General features: G+C 35.1%; 1 protein-coding gene across 1 annotated transcript; it reads left to right on the top strand.

The window, feature by feature from the left end:
* Window positions 1-754: 754 nt before the first annotated feature.
* On the top strand, window positions 755-20,714 carry LOC128549727 (uncharacterized). The gene is made up of 14 exons (XM_053527137.1): window positions 755-931; window positions 2,085-2,183; window positions 3,919-4,567; window positions 5,554-5,616; window positions 7,460-7,726; window positions 8,270-8,545; window positions 9,524-10,086; window positions 10,372-10,545; window positions 11,694-11,810; window positions 12,175-12,214; window positions 13,501-13,578; window positions 15,549-15,992; window positions 17,371-17,500; window positions 19,054-20,714. The coding sequence occupies exons 2-14, from the start codon at window positions 2,175-2,177 to the stop codon at window positions 19,922-19,924; spliced, it is 3,681 nt and encodes a 1,226-aa protein (XP_053383112.1). The 5' UTR covers window positions 755-931; window positions 2,085-2,174; the 3' UTR covers window positions 19,925-20,714.
* The last annotated feature ends 4,822 nt before the right edge of the window (window positions 20,715-25,536 follow it).

Here is a 25,536-nt window from a genome sequence, read left to right as displayed (position 1 = left end):
TTTGATAAATGGCCTTTGGTTGATGCTCAGATTCTATTCTATGTCATCTCCAACAACGCTATATAGGGATTGTAATCAGCAGGATCATACCGATCATCTCCGTAACGATTATAATGCCACGCATCAGACGGCTAGCAGGACATTTCATTGTTGGCCTTTCGTTCTCTTTGGTCAAGAAGTATATCACAATTACGGTTCTAATAGCTGTAATGTGATAACCAAGGTCTACGCTGAATGCCTGATCCTCTATGTGAAATTGTGAAGACTACAAGATAAATGGTATATGTATTGTTAGTAAAATGATATGCGATTTATGTGCCAAAGTTCATCCACTTAGTAAGTTAACGAGGTGTCAATAAAACGCTATATATTTGGGGTTGGGAAGTTACTGTTGACTCTGCAATTAGATCTCTGATGATGGTGGACTAAAAAGAAGAAGAAGAAGAAGAAGAAGAACGACGATCATTTTTCAAGCAACGTTTTAATTAAACCTAATTTCGAAAATTGTTTAACAAAATCTTTAGTGTTAAAATTGTAGATATTTAGATTTTTAAATATGAAATAATTAATTAACTTAAGGTGTTTATGGTGGTCGTATTTTAAACTAACTAGGTCATTTATACAGTTGCAAACAAAGTTATATCGTGTGTGTGCATTATAATGCATAAGCCAGTGTGTAACCTACTTATCATATTTCTCGAGAAATAACGGAAATAGAGTGTTATCAGTAACAAACTATTCTGCACAGCATATACGCCAAGTCGTTTATGTTTAAAGGATGTAATATTGTGTATATGCACGCGTTCATTCAAGTTTTTGTATTTAGAGGACTATTAGGCGTGGAAAGGACCAGTGAACATGTGATGTACATTCTGTGGGAGCCTGCACACTGCGATAATATACAGGCCGAATATTATGATGATTATTTTAGGTGATACATGTATTTAATAGATCTATTATTTATTGTTGTAGCTTAGATGTACAGTAAATACAAAATGCTTATGCTTCACGCGTTGCTATTTCTTGTTAAAATCTATTTATGCTATAAGTTTAGTTCAGTGCATGAGCATTGTGGCTTAACGCCATACCGACACAATTAGTCATATGGCGTCTTTCCAACTTTGTATAGTGGAGGAAGACTCCATGTGTCCCTCCGTGCGTTATATTATCACAAGCGGGTACATAGGTAGAACAATCGACCTTCCGCAAGCCAGCTGGATGACTTCCTTATATGAAGTATTCAACGCCCCGAGTGAGTCTCAAACCTACATCGGTGAGGGGCAAGTGATCTGAAGCCAGAGGCCCTATTGTCCGTTATGGCTTCAAGTTTATGTCCCCTGCCTCCATCAACACCACCCACTAGTAGCTAAATAGTAAGCATTCTAGTACAGAAAGCGTTGGACTACATTTAAAAAGCAAACATATTGTTACATGAAATTAAATAAATGTAATAGCAGAAATAGACTAAAAAAACATAACAACACATCAAATAAAAACGTGAAGATGATTCTATAATATTATTTTCACGTTAAATCTATTACAAAGTTAAGTAGGAATATTTAAAAGTTCACCTCGCTAATTTCATTTAACCAATATTTATTGCAACATGTAAATGGTGGTGGACGCTGTCTAGAAATGACCAGCCCTTGAGGAATTCCGCATGGCTAGGACCAAATGTATCAGTCTGGATCAGAAAAACAAACATGACAGCAGAAATGCGTCAAATTGCTAAGATATCTAAGTCCTAAAGGGAAAGGCGGGAGGGATTTTTTCTATCGATGTTGTTCGGACGATTCAGTTAGTAAAGTGATTAAAGGGCATGGCAAATATATACATTTACTTCTTGTAATTTTGCCGCCAAGCGTGTAGATTTATAAAACTACAAATTAAACCAGCGGATGAATCATCTCAACAAAACAATAACATAATTCATTTCTACAAGAGACAAAAAATGCATTTTTTTTTTATTTCTTAATGCAAATTCGACTGCAAAGAAAGCGTTTGGGCCGACATGACACATACTTAGAAAATATGTTTAATCCTTTCTACCACATATGACTGATAATTCAGTTCTCTTATTTCAGCATTTCTATGACCATGCCAATTGAATTTACTGACGACAAACTAACAACTGGTATGGACATCACGCCATTTTAAAGAGAGAAAAAAGTAAGATGGCATCGGTATGTTCAGTTTTCATTGACAGCTTTGTAAACAATACTTTATATACAACTTTATTAAAAGACTTAACTATAATCTATTGCGTATTCTACTATTTCAAATAATTTGTGTAATGCTAAAACAGATCATGCTTCTGTCCCAATGAAAACATGCATTAAGTAAATGAACAGAAAAGCACTACTTTCAATGCAGCTTGCATATGTACTTGTACTGTGTAACAGTAAAAGCGAAAGAGTGAGGTGATCAAGAACAGTAGATTCAATAATATTTCAAATTATGTTAACATATGGCAAAATTTTGTGTCAATATAGGCATCCAGTATCAGCTTTCTAGCTTAAGTTTAAATAGTGAAAGTAGATCAAAGCTGCCTCTCTATGCATTATCTCAGAAACGGCTGGCAGCTTGGATAGAACCACCAACCTTAAGGCACGAGTGGCAACTAGGGTAGAACATCGACCTTTCGTTAGCTGGTGTAAGAATTTTTTACATCCTGTGCGGGGTTTCGAACTCTTAGCCATGAGAGTAAGTGATTTGATGACAGTGACATTAACCACGCGACCTCAGGCATACTCGTCTAATTATGTCTCCCGCATGTAGTCTCAGTCTGTGTGTATGTCACAAGGTTTGTCCACGCAACTCCTCCGACACCGCCAGACATATTTATACTAAACTTCACAAAAGAGATTATTGCCAAGCCTAGTTGTGCATATAGTCGGTATGTTCCAGTTCGGTGATTTTCAATGGAGTTATGGCCTTTGATTCGTCAAATCTTAATATGATGCTTTTGACGCTTTGTATTATTTAGCAAATATCAACAACACCAATGACAAGCCTAGTTGTGCATTTTGTCAGCTTGTTCCAGTTCAGTGACTGTCAGTGTAGTTATGGCTCTGGATTCGTCGTAGTTACTTTGTCTGCGCAGCTGCTCTGACATCACCAGGAAGAATTTCATGTAACTCCATAATAGTGATCATTACCAAGCATAGTTGTGCACGTCCTCGGCATATTCCGGTTCGTCAATTTTCAGTCTAGTGATGGGCATTGATTTGTCAAATGTTATGGTGCTTTGGCCACTTCTCTTATGATATATTATTTGGCAGATTTTCACCAAACTTTACAGGAGTGATCAGTGCCAAGCTTTATTGTGCATATTATCGGTATGTTCCGGTTCAGTGATTTTCAGCGGCGGAGTTATGGCCGTGGAAGTTTCTTATTTTAAAATGCTTACAATACTATCTTATGATCTTTGATTTGTAGTACTTTACTTTGTCCGTGCAGCTGTTCAAGCACCACCAGGAAGAATTACATTTAACGCCTTGCAAAGATTACTTGTGTATATCACGGGCACATGTCGATTGTTATGATATTTTGGCAACTTCTCTTAGACCATTGGGCAGGTTTCCATCAAACCTTTAGGGAGTTACCAGTGCCAAGTCTAGTTATGCATATCTTTAACATGCCCAGGTTCACTTATTTGCAGCAGAGTTATAGCCCTGGATGTGGCGTATTTTAAGACGTTTACACTACTTGCTTTCTATATATATATCACCAAACCTCACGAGTGATTACTTATATTGTTGAAATATTATAGGTCAGTGATTTTCACTGGAGTTACGGCTCTTTATTTGTTGCATTTTACAATGTCTGTGTGTTAAGTGGTGGGGGCATACTTTTATCGTGGAAAACAATCTCTAGTTTCTGAGTTGACTTTAATATTGAATGTTTCATGTTTTTCAGAATGAAGATATCATTACAAGAGGCCACGAGCATTATCTGAGGTATTTATTGCTGCTTGGCCAAGCTGCACCTGTCGCTTTGAAAGCATTATGTAGGAGACAAGAATTAAATTCAGGGACAACTCTGAATTCTCTTATTCTTGAAAAGAAGGAAACGTTCAAGCAGTCGCAAAGTGAACATTTTGTTCAGTTGTTTCATGATGATTCAGTTAATACGAATATAGAGTCATGGGACACACATCTATTATGTGTAGTTTTATCTGTATTATTTGAACAACGTTTATCAAGTCCCGAACACGAGGGAATAGATTGCATTAGGGACCAAAGGAAAGACTTGGATAATTTCGCGTCATCGGCTTCTCTGAGCTTCAACACTTTCAAAAGCAAATGGGACCCACTACATAAAGCATTACTGGAACTAAGTAAAGATATTGATGACCAAGCCAAACTCGAATGTAAATTGATGATTCATTCATTCTATTCGGAACCAATCACTGTAAACTGGAAATTGATAAATAAGTTCATGAAGATCAGAGATGTTGATATGCACGTTAAGCTTGCCATAGAAGACAAAGTTGTTCCAAAAATACATGGCGAGAAAGAGGAGTTGAACGGTGGAAATGGAGAAACAACAGTATCAGTGGACAATGGTATGTTGATTTACTCGTAAATAGTCTACGGAGGTACGTTCATTGTACCTAAATACAGTATAAGTATTATTAGACCACCTAAGAAAAAGGCAAAATGTTTCAACACAAATTGTCTCTTAATACAACATGTTTGTGTTCTTTAACTAAGGAAGAAACGGAACGAAAAAGTAGTCTGTTAATGCAAGTGGTCTCTAGTGCAATTTTGACTGCATTGTAATGGCATGCCGAAACAGTCTAGCTTGTAGCGAAACAGGTAAATGAAAAGTTTGGCACAATAGTTTTACAGATGTCACAGGTATATAAATAAGCTAGAAAAAAATGACTGAAGCGTTTTTTTATAATAATATACTTGAATTGAGCGTTCGGTAACTGCTGTCAGTAAAATGTATTTAGAAAATAAATGTATTACTAATTTATTAACATTTAAGGTACTTCTCCATATTCTGCATGTTATGTTAATTTTTTTCTGCAATGTAGGATTTAGGATATACTAAGATATTATTGCAAATGAAAACGACAGGGTCGTGTGTTTGATGTTTTGCTAGGCCTGTTTGTAAAATGTTGACCTCACGTCAAATAAGTTTTCGTGATAGGAGTCTGTGAGGAAAATCACAATTTTATTGGTATTTTCAGGTGTAGAAAAATACTATAATGACTTTTTACATTTGTTAAGAGACATATTGTCTATTTTATGGCGAAATAAAATTTATAGGTCCGTGTACTTGTTTTTGAGATTGTTTAATGATTTGTCCACGTTCCACCAATCTCAAGGCATTGCTTGGAATCATTTCGCATTTCAACATTTTATCATCATTTTAATAGATTTAGTCACTAGTTGTTATGAATTCGTGAAATGATTGCTGTTTCCGTACAGCGGGTTCAGCTTTTCAACGTTATCTAGATACGTTACATTAATTTCAAAAATTCTGAATTTGTCAACTGAATCCAGAAATTCATGTTAGATATTAAATGTTTCTATTGATTAGGCGAAAATGAAGAACATGAAGAAGAGACAGACGATGTTGACAGTACAGATTTACGGCAAGATGGTAACAACCTCTGGATCATTTTCTAAAACAAATAGCATTTCGTTTAGTTCGAACATTGATAATAAAATGTATACGCAGATCCTTTTGAAGCATAGAACGCAACTAAGTAAAATAATAGCAGACTTGTTGTGACTGAAGCTGTTTAATGGGAGGCAATTAAACACCCCTCAGGCCCACTAAACCGTTCTTATTCCTGATAATTGTGATTCATTTAGAGCCTCAATGCTCATAGGTAGCATGTCCGCTTAATGGGTCGGAGCTTTGGAGTTCGCTCCCTGGCTGTGTCTATCCGAATACGTAAAAATGGTACTGGTTGCTCCCTGGCTTAGCACTCAATATTTCAGGGCGTAACTGGAGGTAAAATAGACCCAGTTAAGTATCTCTTCCCAAATACCTTGTTGGTCGCACAATAATTGTGTATTTCTTGTTGTCGAGGTTAAATAAAATTTACCTTTGCCTTAAGTTTGCCTAATGGCAACCAAAACTTAGTTAGTAAAGTTGTTAATCAACAAAATATGTTTTACATTATGTATAAAAACTTCGGTCAATACTTATTTTATTATTATTTATTTGCGCCTTGGGTATACACTGTAAAAACTATTTCTCGCATTGTCTCAAAATTCGCCTAAATTGACAGTATTTTAAACGGTAATCACACATTTCCAGTAAAGTTAGATATGTAGAAAAGAGGACCGACCAGATGTTTTTCTTGAATTATTTTTATTTATTTATTTTTTATTTTTTATTTTTGGTTTAACGCCGTTTTTCAACAGTATTTCAGATTTTTGAATTATATAATATTATGGTTTGTCATATTAATATTCATTAGTTCAAATCAAAATATCAGTCGTTCTAATTATATTGATATACGTTATACTAACATTGATTGACGCTCCTGTCTGTTCCCAGTAGTAACACTTTTCATTACATGACTACATTCTATTGTTTCTCTGATTGGATGAAAACGGTTTGAAAAGTAATGAGTACATATCATATCAAATTATCTTGGGTTATAAATAGTACGAAAATAAAAATAGATCAAAGAAGGTGCTTGGAAAACCAATATCAACCTGATTTGGTCTAAATTTATTCCTTATTTCTTTATTAAAGGTACAATTGTAATAATAAGACTGACTATACATTTATTCATGTAATAAAACAATTATTGACTTTTTCATAGGTTGATATCAGGATTTATCAACCCGAAAAGAGTTATATTCACCTCGCTACGGCGAGGTGAATATAACTCTTTTCGGGTTGTCAAATCCTGATATCAACCTATGAAAAAGTCGATAATTGTATAATATGCCTAGATTTATTTACGTTTCAGTATGTTAAATACTATCTATACTTAGACTGATTCACGCTCCTAACTGTTCCAAATAGTTATGAACTGATTAATGTTCCTGTCAGTTTACAGTAGTTATAGAAGATACACTTAATTCACGTTTCTGTATGTTTCTTATAGTAATACTGCATATACTTAAACTGATTAACGTTTCTGTCAGTTTTCAGTAGTAATACAATTTAGACTTATTAACGTTTCTGTCAGTTTCCAGTAGTAATACAATTTAGACTTATTAACGTTTCTGTCAGTTTCCAGTAGTAATACAATTTAGACTTATTAACGTTTCTGTCAGTTTCCAGTAGTAATATAATTTAGACTTATTAACGTTTCTGTCAGTTTCCAGTAGTAATACAATTTAGGCTGACTTACGTTTCTGTCAGTTTCCAGTAGTAATACAGTATATACTTAGATTAATTCACGTTTCAGTCTGTTTCCTATAGTGATATTAAAATGGTGGATTTAGAATTTTTTAGCAGTTTTTATTTCTTATTTCAGAGGAAGTTGCATTTTTCATCGAAAACCTTCAGGACACGTTTGTCTATGTTGGTGATCCAGCTATTCTCACTTGCAAACTCAATGTGGCTGAGAAAATAGTGACGTGGCGGAAGGATTTCAACATAGTTGAGGAAACAGAAGCGTTGAAATTTCTAAATGATAGATCTTCTCACTGGCTTGCTATTTCGAGTACAATGCAGAAAGACACAGGAAACTTTTCTTGTGTTTGTGGTTCTGCTTCAACTGCAGCTATGCTGAAAGTAACAGGCGGGTATCGAAATGCAGAAGTCCTATTGATTATCGAAACACAGTCAGTGCATAAAAGTCATACCCTTTCGAAAAAAAACAATATACATGTATATACTTGGTTTCTTGTGTTTTAGTTGTCTCGCTATACTTACGGTCAATTTAGTTTTATTTTAAGGAAGAAGAGCCAAGTGTCCCTTTAGTTATTATGAAGGTTAAGTTGCTGGATAAAGTAACCAACTATTCGCAAGCCAGCTGGGCGATTCATCCTAATAGCGACCTATGTCCTTAAAATGCTGGGCCAGCAGTTTTGAGGGTATCCTAGCTAAATGTTTGATGCAGCTGCATATGGTTGTTCTAGACTGTATTATATTGTAAAAGGTGTCTTTTGTTGGCTGCAGTTGTTTCTTGTTCTTCACAACTTGAAACAGATTTTCAGAAGGCTTGATCTAAACTATATTTTGTCAATATGCGTTAAACTGTTTGTTTGTTAGAAAATACTCCACAGTGTTTCGCTTTCGACATAGGGCTGATGTTTATTATACTTTCACTGTCAATTAACAGAGAAACCTTTGAAGATTATCAAAGAGATACAAGTAGAGTTAGACGGAATGGAGTGCAGAGAGAATATGGATATCGATCTTGTTTGTAAGGTCAACTTACCCACGAAGAAACCTATCTGGCGTCATAACAACATTCCCATTAACAGTAACAGAATCTCTGCATCAGCTACCGAACTAGAACACAAATTGACAATTCTGAATGTAAGGTTTGAAGACGAAGGCGAATACACTGTTGATTTTGGTGACGTCACATCGAGTACTATCCTAGTAATTAAAGGTAACTATTTTTCACAGTTTATGATACAAGTGTTTTAATATATTCAGATGTATACTTTGTAGTAAGACAGTCTCTAAATGAACAATGGTAAATGGAGTCAACATTAGGATTGAAAAATATGTGACCGAGCCTTATTTGACAATGGAAAATACAGTACTCAATCAAAATGGGATTTTGCTCAAAAATTTCACATTGTTCGTCTTGCCTTATATTACTTTAATTAAAATCTTCTGTATGTTCGCTATCATCTGTAAACTAACATATTCTGCCTCTAAAGGTAAACATTTTCACATTTACCTGTGCCCAGGAGTGTCCGTATTCATCAACGTTTGAGGTTTGAAAGTTAGACTTAAAAAAAAAACAAATATTCAAGTTGCCATAATTTTGTTTTCAGCAAATTTACTGGGAAGAAATTTTTCAGAGCTGTCGGTAACTTTAAAATGCACATTTCCATATTCGTGAAAACATTTATTACGATCTGTGATAATTCAACATTGACAGAGCAAGCAGAAAATTAATCCTTTTAATGTTTTAAGCTTCTTTTAAGTTTTAGAGGAGTGGGGTTGCTTCATGGCCGAGTGGTTAAGGTCGCTGACTTTAAATCACTTGCCTCAGAGAGTTCTGGGTTCGAGCCTCACTCAGGACATTGAATTCTTCATCTGAGCTGGCTTACGGAAGGCGGATGATTGCCTGTACCACGGAGGGACACCAGGGGTATTTCGCCACCATCAAAGCTGGAAAGTCGCCATATAACCTAATATTGTGTCGGTGCGACCTTAATCCCAACAGAAAAAGGTTTAAGGTTTAACCAGTTGATGAATACGGGCCTATCTGGTTTTGTCTTTTACGAGTATAACCTTTGTTGACAAGTTTGATATTTTTATTTTCTTATAAAATTACGCGTTATCTAATTGGTAACAGCTTTAACAAACTTTTGTTTCAAAATATGTGAATAACTTTATGCATTATCTTTTTAAGGTAACGTCGATTTGATACACAAGAAACAGCTTACTGAAGAACTTTACAAGAACTGGATACGATGTGCCCTAGGCTTAAAGTACTTAAAGTTTGCTTTAGAGGGTGTTTCCGATAGGCTTGTTAGGAACCAACATAGTGAATTCATGAAAAGTCTGGAAAATTATGGCACAGAGTGTACACAATGTTCTGTCGAGAGTCTTCTTCCCTCGCACAATGAAGAGAAGAAGAAAAAGAATTGTAGAAACAAGAAATGTTTATGTGCACAACATTTGCAGAACCGCGTGTTTTGCCCCAGCGGAGGGTTTTGTAGCCAGTTTTATGATCTTGTGGTTCAGGGCCACCGGTTTGTCGATCCACTGCTAGCAAATACGGACATTCAGAATTGGAGCAGTGAACCTTGGAGCGTAGCAACCTGCTATATAAGTACTACAGGCTATAAGGGCAAGACATCAGCGAAGGAAATAGATTGTGCTGGATTATTATCTTTGTTCATGAATGATCTTTTCGTCCATACAAGTCTCGGGGATGTGTATATAGACGGAGAAAAAGACCTGTTTAAACAGGTAATGTGATAAAGTATTTTTTAAAGCGTAGTCTTAATAGTTTGTCCTGAAAAGTTTGGAGAATTATCAGATGCTGCCTTCAATGTCTCATACCAATCATTTAATTCTTTGTCAAGTTTTAATCAAATTCATAAATAGATTCTCACAGTTATATACCTACTGGCTGCATCGTTAATTATTTCCTTCATTTTATTCAATTATCATTGCTTTTCAGCAACATGCGGTCTAATCACCATAGCTTTTCATGTACATTTAACTTAATTACTGAAGAATTACTTATTACAGGCGAGAGATGCTCGTAATGACATACTTCACAACCCCAATTATGAGATTTCCGAGGGTCAGCTTGATGAGTACATAGACTTGTTCAAGAACGTTTTGGAGATTAAAGACATGAAAGGCGTGACGCCATTGCTTAGCGAGTCTGGTGTCAAAGCAGCCATTCACGGTCTAAATGAGGTGGTCTTATTTTATTCGTATTAAAAGATCTTTATAAGGGATTAACTGAAAATTCAGTCGTGTCTGCCAATTTGTCCATCCAGATAAGTACAAGTGTTGCATTTCTAATTCAAACTCAATATGTATTACATTCTTAGGGCTATGCGTATGTTTAATGAACATCACCTCATAAATCGTTCGATCATTTAATTTGCTTTCAGTGCAAGCGCCCATGACTGTGCTTTATATAACTTTTTATGCCCCCACATTTATGTAGGGGCATATATTGTTGCTGCTGTCCGTACTTCTGTACTTCCGTAAGCCATCCGTACGTCGCGAAAGCTTGTTTGTCCAACTCCTCCCACATTTAGCCTGATTTGCTTCAGAATTTCACAGATGAACAAGCTTGATGTTTAGATGACCATAAAGAAAGGAACTTTGCTGTGACAATTTTACTTGGACTTTTGATAGTTTTGCTATATAGAGTATAGAGAAAAATCTAATGTGTCCAACTCCTCAACCACTTATCAAAGGATATGCTTGAAAGTTTCATAGGTGAAGGACATTGATGTGAATATATCCGTAAATAAAGGACTGTTTTCTGTGGCTATTTTTTCTAGAATTATGGCCCTTTCTTAATTTCACACAATAGGCCATAGTGAAGAAATGGTGTGTTCAACTCCTCATACATTTTTGAATGAATGGATTCAAAGTTGCTCAGATGCACAACCTTATCTGAATATAATTTCCTTCAAACGTTTAGTCAAACATCCTTCGTGTGAAGATGGTGTGTACTAGACAGTGCGCTATTTAGCGGATGGTGCTGTACGTGTGTGGGCGGGGTGTGGGGGGCATCCTTGTCCTATGGACACAATTCTAGTTACCAAATATTTCCACTCCATCGCTGATTGGAGTGCCAGATCGGACACTGCAAAATAATACAAGACTATGCTTGATAAAACATAGCTCGAAACCTTGGCATGCATCGGGATAGAAATACACTATAAATCTAACATTAAATAAATATAATATAATGTTTCAAAGTTAAGAAATTGATTTTTCAGTTTATTAGATCTCTGTTTTATTAAAAATATTCATATTTCGACACATTTCTTTGATAGTCCAGTTTCAGAGGTGCTTTATTTAAGGTCAAATGTTTTGTTTTCTAGTTGAAGAATAAACAGATAGATATACATATTTTCGAAGATCTTCAACAACACATTAAGAACCTGCGAGAACATGCTATGAATGAAGTGGCAGAAAAGTTCGAACAAGCCGAGAAGGAGGTATGTATCAAGTAACATAAACTTCTTCAAAGAAACAGTTCTTATTCAATGCTATTATAATCAGAATTGAAGTGCAGAAATTAAAGAGCATGCAGAATGAAGGGGAAAGTAATTAATCTAAAATGAAATTGCGCCTGAAAATTCCATTGGCCTTAAAAAAGTCAACCTAACACAGACTTGCAGTTTACAAGTGTAAATTTGAGATGTGCTGATACTAATTCAGTTAAACAAATGAAATAGTTTACAGGTTCATCCATCTCTTCTTTCAATTTGGTACCTCAGTACAAGTATTCACAGTAAACACTTTTTCAATTAACTTCATTTATATATTTGTGCTAAAATGAATGTTTATTTCTCATTTCAGAAAGACATTAGAATACAACATCTTGAAGAAAAACTTCAACGTAACTATTTTTTAATGTCATACCATTTTAAGATTCCCATACCTTAACCATGTTAACTTCACATATAAAGTGACATATTTGGACCAAATCAAGGTTTCAGATCAACGCTTAAACGCTTCATACTGACGTCCGTTATCAGAAGGAACAATGTACTAATGGAAGTAGAATTTCTATCATGAAGATATTTTTACTCTTCAAACCAGTATTATAGTATACTGTTGGACAATTAAAGGATACATGCAGTTCCAGATATTTTGAGACTTTTTTAACTGATTAATTTAAAAGCATTCGATACAGGTTAGATACAAAGGGGTATATTTATGCTCCACTTGAGAAGAGGGAATATATTGTTTTGCTTATTGTTGGTCTTTCTGTCTGTCAGTTGGTCGGTAGATCATTTGGTGCCGGGCTAATACCTAGAAAATGACTGGCTCCAGAATGGTCATCTGGTGAGTGTCTGTAGTCAATAAAATATTTCTACTGTTTTAGGGCCTGTAGGTCAAAGGTCAAACATAGTTACCGTGAGACTGAAAACGCTTTCTGCTTAATGACTGAAGAACTTTTTGGCCTACTTACGTCAGACTTAATACACTGAGTATGTATGGTCAACATATATCTTGTATTGTTATGGGGCCAGTGCGTTAATCTAGTCATTCAATATATAAAGAGGGTTTTGGCGGACAACCTTAATTAAAATACATAAGATGGTAGATTACCCCAATTGTACCCGATGTGTAGGTCAAATGTCATGGTCACATTTATTCTTGAGACAGAGAAAGGTTTCTACTCAATGAGTAAAGAACGCGTTAGGCGAAAGTAGTCGAACTTCATGGGATGACTGCCCGTCATTTTTGTGCTTTCAGACTTCAAATTTCAAAAAAAAAAAATATTGCTTGTTGTTAGAGGATGACATCTATAGTTTTGCGGTCAGCACCTCAAATGTTAATTAACTGAGACGGCCTGAAAACAGATTATGACAAATTCCTGAAGAGAGATTAAGCCAATTGGCTGTCAGTCTTCTTAGGATGATAATATGTCTGTGGCGAGTATGTGACCCCCTTTTGCTTTCTGAGGTCATTTGGCCAAGGGTCAAGTTTATATCACACAAAACTATAGGAACATAGATGCAGGTTTAATTTGGTGGTTGGTTCAAATTGCTGAAAGCAGACAATAGTGTGAAATCCAACGAAATACACAGTTTCTTGAAATAAATATTGCCATTAATGAAGATGATTGACTTACAGCAATATTGACTAAAACTGACTCACGATATATCGTAATTTCAGAGACTGAGAAGGAACTACGTTTAATGAATGACCTGCGATCAGTTCTTGAAACAAGAAAGCAGTCGAAAGAGCAGAAAGGTTGTATTTTATTTTGTCAGCTGCATGTATACGATGGTTGTTCAATAGATAAGTAGACTGGCTTTACAACTGTCACCTTTTAGCGCAATTTAGTATAACTGGTACCGTTTTAACCAGTAATGTGTCCGCTTGCAGCTGTAATTATTAAAACAGAATTACATCACACAGTACAAAACTAGAAGTAAGTTAATGTCTATTCTAGCATAAAACTGCTGTTCTTGTCACTTTTCGGGGGTGTTTAAACAGGAGAGGCAACGTGTGTTAACAGAGAGATTCTCGCGCTCGCGTGCTGTTATAACACCTTTTTATATATGCGCGTTCCGTGGCAAAGCGTAAACGTCATTCGGCCCCAAAACGGATAATTCAAAACGAAATGACGTCAACGAAAAAAAAAAAAACAACTCGGGCATTCCCGCGCATTTCGTGGAAATTTAATGACGTTGAGTGACATTGTATTCATTTATCAGTTTTTACGCGTTTTATGCTAGAATAGCGTTAGCGCATGTTTATTTCGTTTTATAACATCTGCAGAATCCCTCGGGACATGTTGGTACCCTCGCCCTAACGGGCTCGGGCACCAACCAATCCCTTGGGATTCTGCTGATGTTATAACACGAAAAATCATGCGTTATCCCTACATAACAACGCGTTAGCGGCCCAGTGGACGTATAAACGTTTTAAATTTAAAAACGTCAATAAATGCAAATAAAATTACATAACTGTTTGCAAATGAAAAGTGCATCAGCATCATGAATATGAAAATGAATGAACGTGTTTATTATGAAAAGGGCGCTATATAAATCTGGTATAATATAACAAATGATATATTTTATGATATTTCAGGGATGTCTCCATAAAATTTGGAGTCAGTCAGTCATTTGGGATTAAAATGAACAGCATTTTGTCTAGGATAGTCATACGTGGCTTTACATAAGAATGACGATACAAAAACATCTTTAAATCTTAGCAAAATATTAAATAGTATACGAACTTGGGGAAACACCCAAAGAAAATTTTTAATTACTGTAGAAATTAAGAGATTAACTGGCATATCTTAAAAGCCAGCTAAATTATCCATCAGCATTTATTTTAATTGGAAATATATTTTTAACATTTACAGTGAAATAAATGACAAGACAAATCCAGTTTATACATTTTTCTATTAAATGTATGTTTTATATTAATTAAGAATGAATCTTGTTAAAAATGAATATTCTTATTCTTCGTATGATTTACTGAGTTTTAATCGCAACATCAAAGTTGTTTACTGTATTTTCAATAGCTTTAAAAAGATATTTAAATCAATCAGCATACCCTTTACTTAAACAAATGCTCGTAGCACAGACATACTGCAGCATAACGGTAAAAGAGTAAATTTTGGTGCATAAGCAACAGAGGCACTATATTGCAGAATGATAAAACTTAAGACATTTTAATTGGCTAGTTTTGAAGTTATGACATCAGTCTATGTATTCGTTGAACAGCCCTCATATATGACGCAATTTATACTTTTATCCAATAACATTTGTTCCGACTTTTTTTTTTGTCTTTTGCATTTAAGAACTACTACTGACAGTTTTCCGTTCAAATCTCGATATGTATACTGAGGAGATTTGTATCAAATTTATCATAGAATATTGACCTAGACAAATGTCATTACAAAGTCTGATATATCTAACACAACAACATGTTTTGTAGATAATTTATTAAATTTAATTATTGCAAGTAAAACTATTCACTTAGAATCAAAGAACAGTATCTTCTGAGCTAACATCTTACTATACTAAACATATTTCTCCGCAGAACAAAAAAAAAAGAATCCTGTTGAAAGGTCAAAATATTTATTAATAATTAAACAATTTGAATTTTGAAAATTGTTAAATATGTTGTACTGTTAGGATGGACTGAATGCTTGCAAACTTGCCAACAAAGCATGGGATATTTTACTTATATACTTATATATCTTATAGTTCCTTTCGAGCTTGAATTACACATACGAGTACTTCGTACAACGAGAGAATCATCAGTTCAAGGAAACAGTCTTGTATATCGCCTGTTGACAGCGGATGTAAACAACCATAGCAACAGGACGATTGTACCTCTTGATTATTCAACTACGCACACGTACCAGAAAACTATCCAGTCGGTAAGGAGCCTACTTGGTCACATATATGCCCTCGAACAGACTCAGGTTGGCAGTGTTTTGCAAAGCCAGACATCTGTTGAGCTTAGAATCCGGTGTTTTACATGTAAAGCAGTCAATCAACTTCTTGCATACTTCAACGGAATGACATTTCAGGAAGAACGGATTGAGTTGAGAAAAAGTCTAGGGATAGAAGTGAACGGGGAAAATACCTATGATGTATTGGCAAGTTGCTCATCCCAAAGCATAGATAACACAAGGAGGCAACTTCGTAAGTTATAACTTTCTAATCAACCACGTCGTTTTTAGCTCACATGTCACAAAGTGACGAGGTGAGCGCAGTGACCGTCGTCCGTCCGTCCGTCCGTGCGTAAACTTTTGCTTGTGACCACTCTAGAGGTCACATTTTTCATGGGATCTTTAAGGAAGCTGGTCAGAATGTTCATCTTGATGATATCTAGGTCAAGTCCGAAACTGAGTCACGTGCGGTCCAAAACTAGATCAGTAGGTCTAAAAAAAGAAAAACCTTGTGACCTCTCTAGAGGCCATATTTTTCAATAGATCTTCAAGAAAATTAGTCAGAATGTTCATCTTGATGATATCTAGATCTAGTTTGAAACTGGGTCACGTGCCTCAAAAACTAAGTCAGTAGGTCAAATAATAATAAAAACCTTGTGACCTCTCTAGAGGCCACATTTTTCATGGGATCTGTATGAAATGTGGTCAGGATATTTATCTTGATGATATCTAATCAAGTTCAAAACTGGGTCAACTACGGTCAAAAACTAGGTCAGTAAGTCTAAAAATAGAAAAACCTTGTGACCTCTCTAGAGGCCATACTTTTGAATGGATCTTCATGAAAATTGGTCAGAATGTTCAACTTGATAATATCTAGGTAAGTTTCGAAACTGGGTCACGTGCAATCAAAAACTAGGTCATTAGGTCAAATAATAAGAAAACCTTGTGACCTCTCTAGAGGCCATATTTTTCATGAGATCTTCATGAAAATTGGTGAGAATGTTCATCTTGATGATATCTTTGACCCAGTTCAAAACTGGGTCACGTGTCATCAAAAACTAGGTCATTAGGTCAAATAATAGAAAAACCTTGTGACCATTTTTCAATGGATCTACATGAAAATTGGTCAGAATTTTTATCTTGATGATATCTAGGTCAAGTTCAAAACTGGGTCACATGAGCTCAAAAACTAGGTCACTATATCAAATAATAGAAAAAACGACGTCATACTCAGTTCAAAACTGGGTCACGTGGGGACAGGTGAGCGATTCAGGACCATCATGGTCCTCTTGTTTTTGTTTTGTTTTTTTTTAGATTTCAGTATTTTTTGATATAATAAACATGTTCATCATAATGGCTAAAATACTAAGTTTTTTACTGAATTATGCTTTTCATGTTGAAAAATCGTTTTTACTGAAATAAAGCGAAGCGTAAACATGTTCCTGCCCCGCCAGATCTACTTGCTTTTTGAATCTTTAAAATGAATTATAATACCAATGTTATCATTTACAATTTAGTGTTTTAACTTATTTGGTAGTTGACGACAACCCATTTACGGGATTGGTGACTCAACGTTAGGTTTAAAGGCTACTCAGACTGACAGTACTTATCATTCATTAAATCTTTTTCAGGTGAAAGTGGTGTAATCAAAGAGATTACCAGTAGTTTTACTTGTAGCAAGCATCAAAACCGGAAGATAGTATGGTATTGCTCTGATCACGAACACCTGTGTTGCATTATTTGCAGAGAAACAGATCATAGGTAACGAGAAATTTAAAAATACACGACATGAAAATATCGGTACTGCTCAGGTTGTTTAGAAAAAATATTAGTTGTGCAGATTACATTGTTAGCTTCAGTTGAAACATGAAGTAAAAGTATAATTCTAGTCTGATTTATATTTCGAAAATTCATTGAATTAGTATTCAGTGGTGTAGAACGCGAGGTATATGTGACAAGGTTTGACACATTAAAAACAAACTTAAGATTTTTTATAAACTCGTATAAAACAGATTTCAGTGAGAATTTAAAATTTCAAAAACTTATTTAATCATCCGATATTGAACAGCAGATATGTCCCTTAAGTTATAATTTATTTGGAGCAGTCGGCATGCTTCAAATGACAATATCATTTAGAACTATAAACATGTATGCACAATTCATGTAAAAAACACTTTTGTTTCCTTAGCCACACAATTTTCCATGTCTGAGGACTGGTTTTGACAAATACAGAATATATTAGATGAGTGTCTTTTCATATTGAATTTATTAATCGATTTAAGTAAAACAATAAAGGCAATGTTTTTCCTCATTGAATTTATCAATTTATTCAACGAGTTTAATAACACACATGGGAACGTTCCTGCTGAAACATCAAAATTTCGCCTTTCTTTATCTATTATAGACCAATTCAATTCGACCAATGTCTCCTATACTTAAAACGACGTCTACGTCAAAGATTTATAACACTAAAGTTAGTGTAAATACCAAATTTATACACGACGTCAAACATGCGATAAAGATATTTATTTTAACCAATCTTAGACCTTCTGAAATCATTATAGTGTCTGTATGTTCACTGAAAGACACAGCTATTATGAATATACCATAGAATAGTGTAGTTATGGCATTGCAGTTAAATGATCTAACCAATGATACATGAGCCGTGCCATGGGAAAACCAACATAGTGGGTGTGCGACCAGCATGGATCCAGACCAGCCTGCGCATCCGCGCAGTCTGGTCAGGATCCATGCTGTTCGCTAACAGTTTCTCCAATTCCAATAGGCTTTAAAAGCGAACAGCATGGAGCCTGACCAGACTGCGCGGATGCGCAGGCTGGTCTGGATCCATGCTGGTCGCACACCCACTATGTTGGTTTTCCCATGGCACGGCTAACATGTTTATCATCTGTGAAACCATATGAAATGCAAGCATTGCAAAGAGAATTTCGTTGTATTGCTATTGCCTGATAAATATCTGTAATTGTTACTTTTATGTATTTTAAGTTGACGAAAATTAAAAGAAATGAGCCGTTTCTAATGTTTTAGTAGATATATAATTCATTTATGTTTGTTGTCTTTTGAGACCCTAATATAGTGTTTGTAACAATTTTCTTTTATTTTTGAGCAACAATTTACAGATATTCTCATCTATATAGATCAAGAGGATGGCAAAGGCTTTGTTTAAAAAAATGCACAAGTACATAATTAATGAAACGTACCTGCTAACACTGTATTTGATTATTTATGGCAAGTAACAATTTTGATAACAAAATGTAGGTACCTTTGGCATTAACTCTTCGGTATGTTTTCAGATCATGTGTTGGACCTAACCGAGCCATATCAGATAAAAGAGATGAGAAGGTGATACAAAAATCCCTATCCGTTAAAACCAAGATGGGGTCATACAATGTGAAACTATATGATCAGAAAGTTGCAAAACCAGATGGACCTTCATGCAGTATACTTAAAATCTGTGTATTACCCAAGGGTAAAATTCTTCTTGCCGATCGTGACAATAGCAGACTTAAGAAACTTGACAAATCTTACAAGTTAATCAGTTACTGTGAACTTCCCGATTACCCCTTTGACGCGTGTTATGTGGGCAATCAGACAGCTGCCGTAAGTGTTGGAGATGCTGGTATACAGTTTGTGAATATATCAGGTAAAATGAAGTTGAGGAAATTAGTGAAACTGGATCATTTCTGTTTAGGTCTTGATTCCCATGAGGATAACCTGTATGTCACGAGCAGGGATACGGTGTTCAGTTACAAGAAGGACGCTTCTGGGCAGCGTGTTCTTTACCATAAACAAGAAGTGAATGATGATGAATCGCTCGGTCACATAGTTGCCAGTGAGGACGGGAAATTGCTCTATTTGTCGGATGTTAACGGTGGTCTTGTTACCATAGACAGCACTGGCACTCATCTGAATACTTTGAAAAATGATGTGCTTCAGGGTGCCTCTGGTTTGTGTTTAGTCAGTGACGGTACTATTCTTGTCACTGATGAAAATACACATAGTGTGCATCAGGTTGACTATAATGGTGAACTAGTCTTAGGAAAGGTTGTTACAAGGGAGCACAGCACACCAAAACCGTGGTCGGTCTGTTATGATAAAAATCTGGCTAGACTGATTGTCGGGTATTTTTATGAAAACCATATTACAGTTTATGAACTACAATAAAGAAATTCACAAGACACTCTAGCACGGTAAAACAAGCCGTGCATGCTGCAGTTCTGACACAATACCAAACACACTCCGACGCGAAAAATGCGCGATAGCATCAGATTCTGCAACTACAATTCCGCAATATTAGGTCAGCATCCAATTCAATAACAATATACAGTGTCATCAATTTGTAAACATGCTATTCCAATATAGTGAAATAATGGTTATATTTCATTGATACTAAAATTCAGCAAGCTCGATGGCTATAGATTAAGAGAGTTTCTCTATTTTAGTTTAAAAAATAATATATTTCATTTATTGATTGGTCGATGAATAAAATCATTGTTTGGAGTTCAGATGCGAAGGAATTATATCAGATCACGAGGGCGCATCTGAACAACAAACAATGATTTTATTCAAGAGCAAATCACAGTTTTATATCTTATTTAGATTCTAACACGATATTGAGAGTTATTATCTACATATTTACCATATATTTGCCAGTTTTTGTGTGGTTCTCATTTCCAGCACGCCCCTGTGATGTTTAATGCTATGACGTAATAATTGTGATATACAGAATGTCTGTGTTGCAAAATAACACACTGTGTCTGTTTCAAGTCTTGTTGTTTAATAAGTAACATTTGTTTCTTTTATACTGTTTCTGTAATAAATGTTGTTAAAACGATGTTGATTAAAGTTTATTTTACAATTCTGAACACATATCGTACCAAACTCTAACACAGTGTTACTTCCCCTTATCGGTACATTTACCAGTAGATGACTGTTGCGCTTATGATTGTATGGAACGGTATATAAATATAATTTATCTCATTTACAGAAAAAAACAGATTCTTTACTTTCTACTTTATCCAGTCAATCTAATTAATGACAATTTACTTCCATGCCAGAGCCGTCTATTTCCTACGATTTGTTGTTATAAGTCATTACTGTAAATGAAATATATATACTATTTGTTTTGGGTTTAACGCCGTTTTTCAACAGTATTTCAGACATGTAACGGCGGGAAGTTAACCTAACCAGTGTTCCTGGATTCTGTACCAGTACAAACCTGTTCTCCGCAAGTAACTGCCAACTTCCCCACATGAATTACCAAAGGTGGAGGACGAATGATGTCAGACACAATGTCTTTTATCAAATCGTCACAGAGAACATACGCACCGCCCGGGGATCGAACTCGCTACCCCGTGATCCGTAGACCAACGCTCTCCCTACTGAGCAAAGCGGGCGGACAAATATGGCTGTCATTTTAGTTATGAATGTCGTACAGTTCTGTTACTTCAATTACGCTAATCCTTAACCTAAGCCTTATGCATTTTAGAAGATAAACATTCATTACCGTTCTAGCGTCTCTGGAGAAAATGATTGAATCTCATTCATATACCATTGCTTGTAATTTAGAGATCAGACAAGGCGAATGCATTTTTCTTTTCCTTTTTAATATGTTTTAAACGACATAGATGACACGTTCATAAACAAGGGTATAAAGGTATTGATATTGGTACTATGAATATATAAGCAGACAGAAAACAAAGTCCGTATTATGCTATGTTAAAATCCAGTCCATCTCGACTTCTTTCGTGAATATTGACCTAGATCTATTAGTAGCTCAAATAAAAAAAGAACTTATAAAAGTGAAAACCGAGCCTTATAGTATCTCAGTCAAACATTTTAACATAAAATTCAAGCGTGTGTTAACAATAATGATTACATGACGTTCCAAAGCCGTACTAATTGAAAGAGTTCAAGTTTGAAATATCGCCCGTAACGTTAAGGCGTGTATTCATTTGTAAAATAGATTTTAGTGCATAAGTTATGTAGTAAAAAAGGAGCCTTTTGATCTGCAATGTGGTACTTAGTTCTCTCAGATTGTTAAAAACTGAATCACACTCAGCACTTATACTTGCCTCTGTATTAGTACTTCAGCTGATCCAGGTCTGCAAAATTCGCTATAGTCGTCTTTTTTAATACAATATCCCAGACCAAGCCCTGTTATATTGTATTGTGTTTCGTTCTGTCCTTAACTGTTATCAACAGGTTGCAAGAAAAACATATCGTCAAATTAAGCCAATCTTGTCAAATTCTTACACATATTAATTGCAAGTTAAGCGCCTACTTATAATAATGAGACTAGTTTTATGTAGCTGATTTTCACGAATAAGTGTTGCGAACGCTATAGCGCTCACTGGCATCAATTGTAGATCAGCCTGCATTTACTGATCTGTAGGTCAAATCATTTCGTTTTGTTGCCTAACTGAAAATAGAAACCAAGTCACTGACTACATTTATTATGGTTCGCCTTGGGTTTTCGTTTATATATATAAAGCTTTGGTTTCATTTGAGGGTGCTAGCTTCTCGGAACTTTGCTATTCGCATTTAAGTATGTATAGAAGGGAATACTAGATACGATGATCTCGTCATTGCTAATATTGTATAGTTACCCTATATAAGTACTGTATCGAATTGTATCCTAAATAAATATATTAAATTTGTATCGTAGATAAGTACATAGAACTTATATCCTAAATAAAATTTTGCAGACAACAAACAAGTGATTTATATATAAATATAAACTTTTGTTCAAATCAGGGATCGAATATTTGATTAAAATATTGGTCGTATACATTATTTTAAGAGAACTCGAGGAATGGTAGTTAAATTATTATCAAAACAATCATTTTAATGGTGCAGCCAGCTCAATTTTTAAAGTTCTCAGTTGGTTGTACTTAAGCATTAAAGCACTAATATTTACAAAATTAAATCTTTGATAAATAATAATAATTACAGGCTCTGTGTCTCTGTAAGAAAGTATAACCACTAGCTCTAGAAGATTTTTTATATGAATTTTCAGTTAGTCGGAATTTCACACATTGGGTTCCAACGAAAGATGAAATTTTGCCGTGACATTTGAATGTCACAATTCAATGCGTATATGTATAATTCATATATAGTTCTTGTGGGAGAAATTTTCGAATTATGTCACTGTTGTAGAAATCGTAATCCTAACAGAATAAGAAAAACGAGATGTCACTAATCCTCAGTAGTTTCTTTAACCTGACAGGCCTAGTTCACTCACACTTGAAAAGTGCAATCTCCTTCACCTGTATTGCTTCCAAACTCATTGAGCACATTTTATTTTCAAATATTGCGACACATTACGATAATATCGACCTGCTAAGCTTTGTAAGTACTAACATAGGTTTCAGCCATAACACAGATGAGAAACTCAACTAATTATCTTTACATAAGAGGTCTTTGACGTTATTGTTACGGACTTTAGTGAAGCATTTGACAAAGTTGGTCAAAATAACCTTAAACTCAAACTTGAACAGCTGGCAGTCCAGTTTCTTGCATCACGGTGAATTAAATAATTCTTAAAGAACTTCGCTCAAAGAGAAAGTTGTAATAGACAACTGCACTTCAGATACACTACCTGTAGTTTCTGGTGTTCTCTAAATATCTGTTCTCGACCCTTGTAATTTTCTCTCCTACATAAATGAATCCATACAAAGCAAATCCTGACTGTTAGCAGGTAAAACTATTTTATATCTGACAGTTAAATCTAGTTAAAATTTCGGGAAAATGTCTCGCATTCCCATGAAATTTAAAGGTATTGCAAATATCTTGGGAAAAGACCCAAACATTTCCCCATAGGCTCTTTATAGCACTGAATTAAAAAAAAAACAACTAAAAAATGCTACTAAATACCTTAGGCCAAAGAAGTATAAAATAAATTATTTTTATAGCTCTTTGCTTAGGCTGACAATTTCTAAAGATCTAAATTTGTCCGCTGAGCAAAACACCTCCCTCCGAGTCTCGAAAGGAGAAATATCTGGACAAACAATATAATGGAATTAAATAAAGGCTTAAAACACCAGTGTCCAGCAATAGTATTGGTTGACTGTTTTGCACCCCTGGCAAAAGTCTCTATCTAAAAATTGAAATAATAAACAGGTCAGCAGCATACTGTTTGTAACAAGTCCTCTGACTACACAATCAGTGTTTCCCACGTGATAAATACCCTAAACTGGCAAACCTGAAAACTACGCCGTCATCAAACTTTTCCAGTCTTATTTTACAAAATCATACATAACCTTGTCAATGCAAACCATCATTATCCCATCCATACCAGGAGACTAAACAGCCTGATTCTACTTTAACACACAACATATTACTCGAATTGCCTCTTTGAAATTCCTCACTTGTAAGCAACTTAAAGTCCAGTCCAGTCCAGTCCCACTCTTGGTCTATTTAGCTGAACAAATAGTTTCTGTACCCATTAATAAAGGTATTTCTTTTGGTTTGAACCATAGCACTGTGCTTCCATTCAGGACTATAAGATAAGATAAGTTTTATTTTAAGTCGGCAAGACATATAACAATATACAACATAAGCTCTGACTGAGCTTTTTAACCGACTACTGAAAACAAGTGCAAACAACTAGCAACAAATATATAAGAGCTGTAAATAAAATAATTTCATTAGTGCATGGTTTAAAACAAATTACAACATAATATCAGCATAAATTCATAAATTCTAAGGTTTTAATACCTGGACTTTAAACAAATAAAAATAAAAAATACTTAGTTAAGATTACATACTATCTTTAACTACATTACTTACATAAACGAAAAGCTAAGAGGCAAGGCAAAATAAAAGATGGTTTTAAAACCTAGTATCATGTGAGAGCATATTAAATATTAACTTCTTATCAACTCTACTACTGGGTATAGATAGCAGTACCGCCACAAGAACTTAGCCAATTTTTTAACAAAAATGCACAATACATATATTTTAATGCAAGGTGGTAACAGTATATATTACTTTTAAGTACATGAATGTGTCTTAAGCCAGATGCTAAATTAGTGATCAAGCAATCATATAAATCATGCCACAGGGCTCTTACTGACATTTGTATGTCTAATCTGTCCAACCAGTGTACTCGTCCAGTTGACAACAGATAGGCTTTCCTATGGTAAATAGAGAAAGCACAAAGGGCACCAGTGACAGAAGGAGATGAGCAATAACGTAAAAGCAACATGAAAAACATTACAGGAAACACAAAAAAACAAATGTAACTAAATGTTGAAGGAAACACGAAAAAGCAAGTGTAACAAAACGTTGAACTGAATCAGACAGGCAGCAACAGGGGGTACAATACATACTGGAAAGGACAAACATATACCAGACATTCAAACGTAATTATGACAGTAGAATTGTTTTTATCATAACAAGAATCTATTATGCTAACATATAAGAAACACAAAATGAAACAAATCACTATATTACATATAAGCACATACAGGCTAGCATTAAAAGCACAGAACATACAGCACATGTATCAGAATAGTAACAACACGGAACAATCATTTTAAGCATGCAGTCTATGACTCTGTAGGTTTGAATTTGTTTATTTGTGACAGGCTGAGCATTTGCAGTCTTTACCATTCCAATTTGACATCATTGATTTAAATTGGCCAAAATTACAGGATTGACGAAAGGATTCAGGGAGAGAGTTCCAGAGAGCAGGGGCTGCATACATGCAAGAGTTCTTACCAGCTTTAGTAGATTTCACTTGAGGGATCTGTAACAAATTAGAATAACGGAAA

This window comes from Mercenaria mercenaria, chromosome 16 (genome assembly GCF_021730395.1).
Source record: "Mercenaria mercenaria strain notata chromosome 16, MADL_Memer_1, whole genome shotgun sequence".
Classification (NCBI taxonomy): Eukaryota; Metazoa; Mollusca; class Bivalvia; order Venerida; family Veneridae; genus Mercenaria; species Mercenaria mercenaria.
This window is presented reverse-complemented; position numbering and strand designations above follow the sequence as displayed.

What these genes read in the sequence shown, in the direction of transcription:
- LOC128549727 (XM_053527137.1), top strand. An exon ending in TCTTGAAGAAAAACTTCAAC is followed by an intron (nt 12,215 to 13,500) that starts GTAACTATTTTT and finishes TCGTAATTTCAG; the next exon opens with AGACTGAGAAGGAACTACGT. An exon ending in TAACACAAGGAGGCAACTTC is followed by an intron (nt 15,993 to 17,370) that starts GTAAGTTATAAC and finishes AATCTTTTTCAG; the next exon opens with GTGAAAGTGGTGTAATCAAA.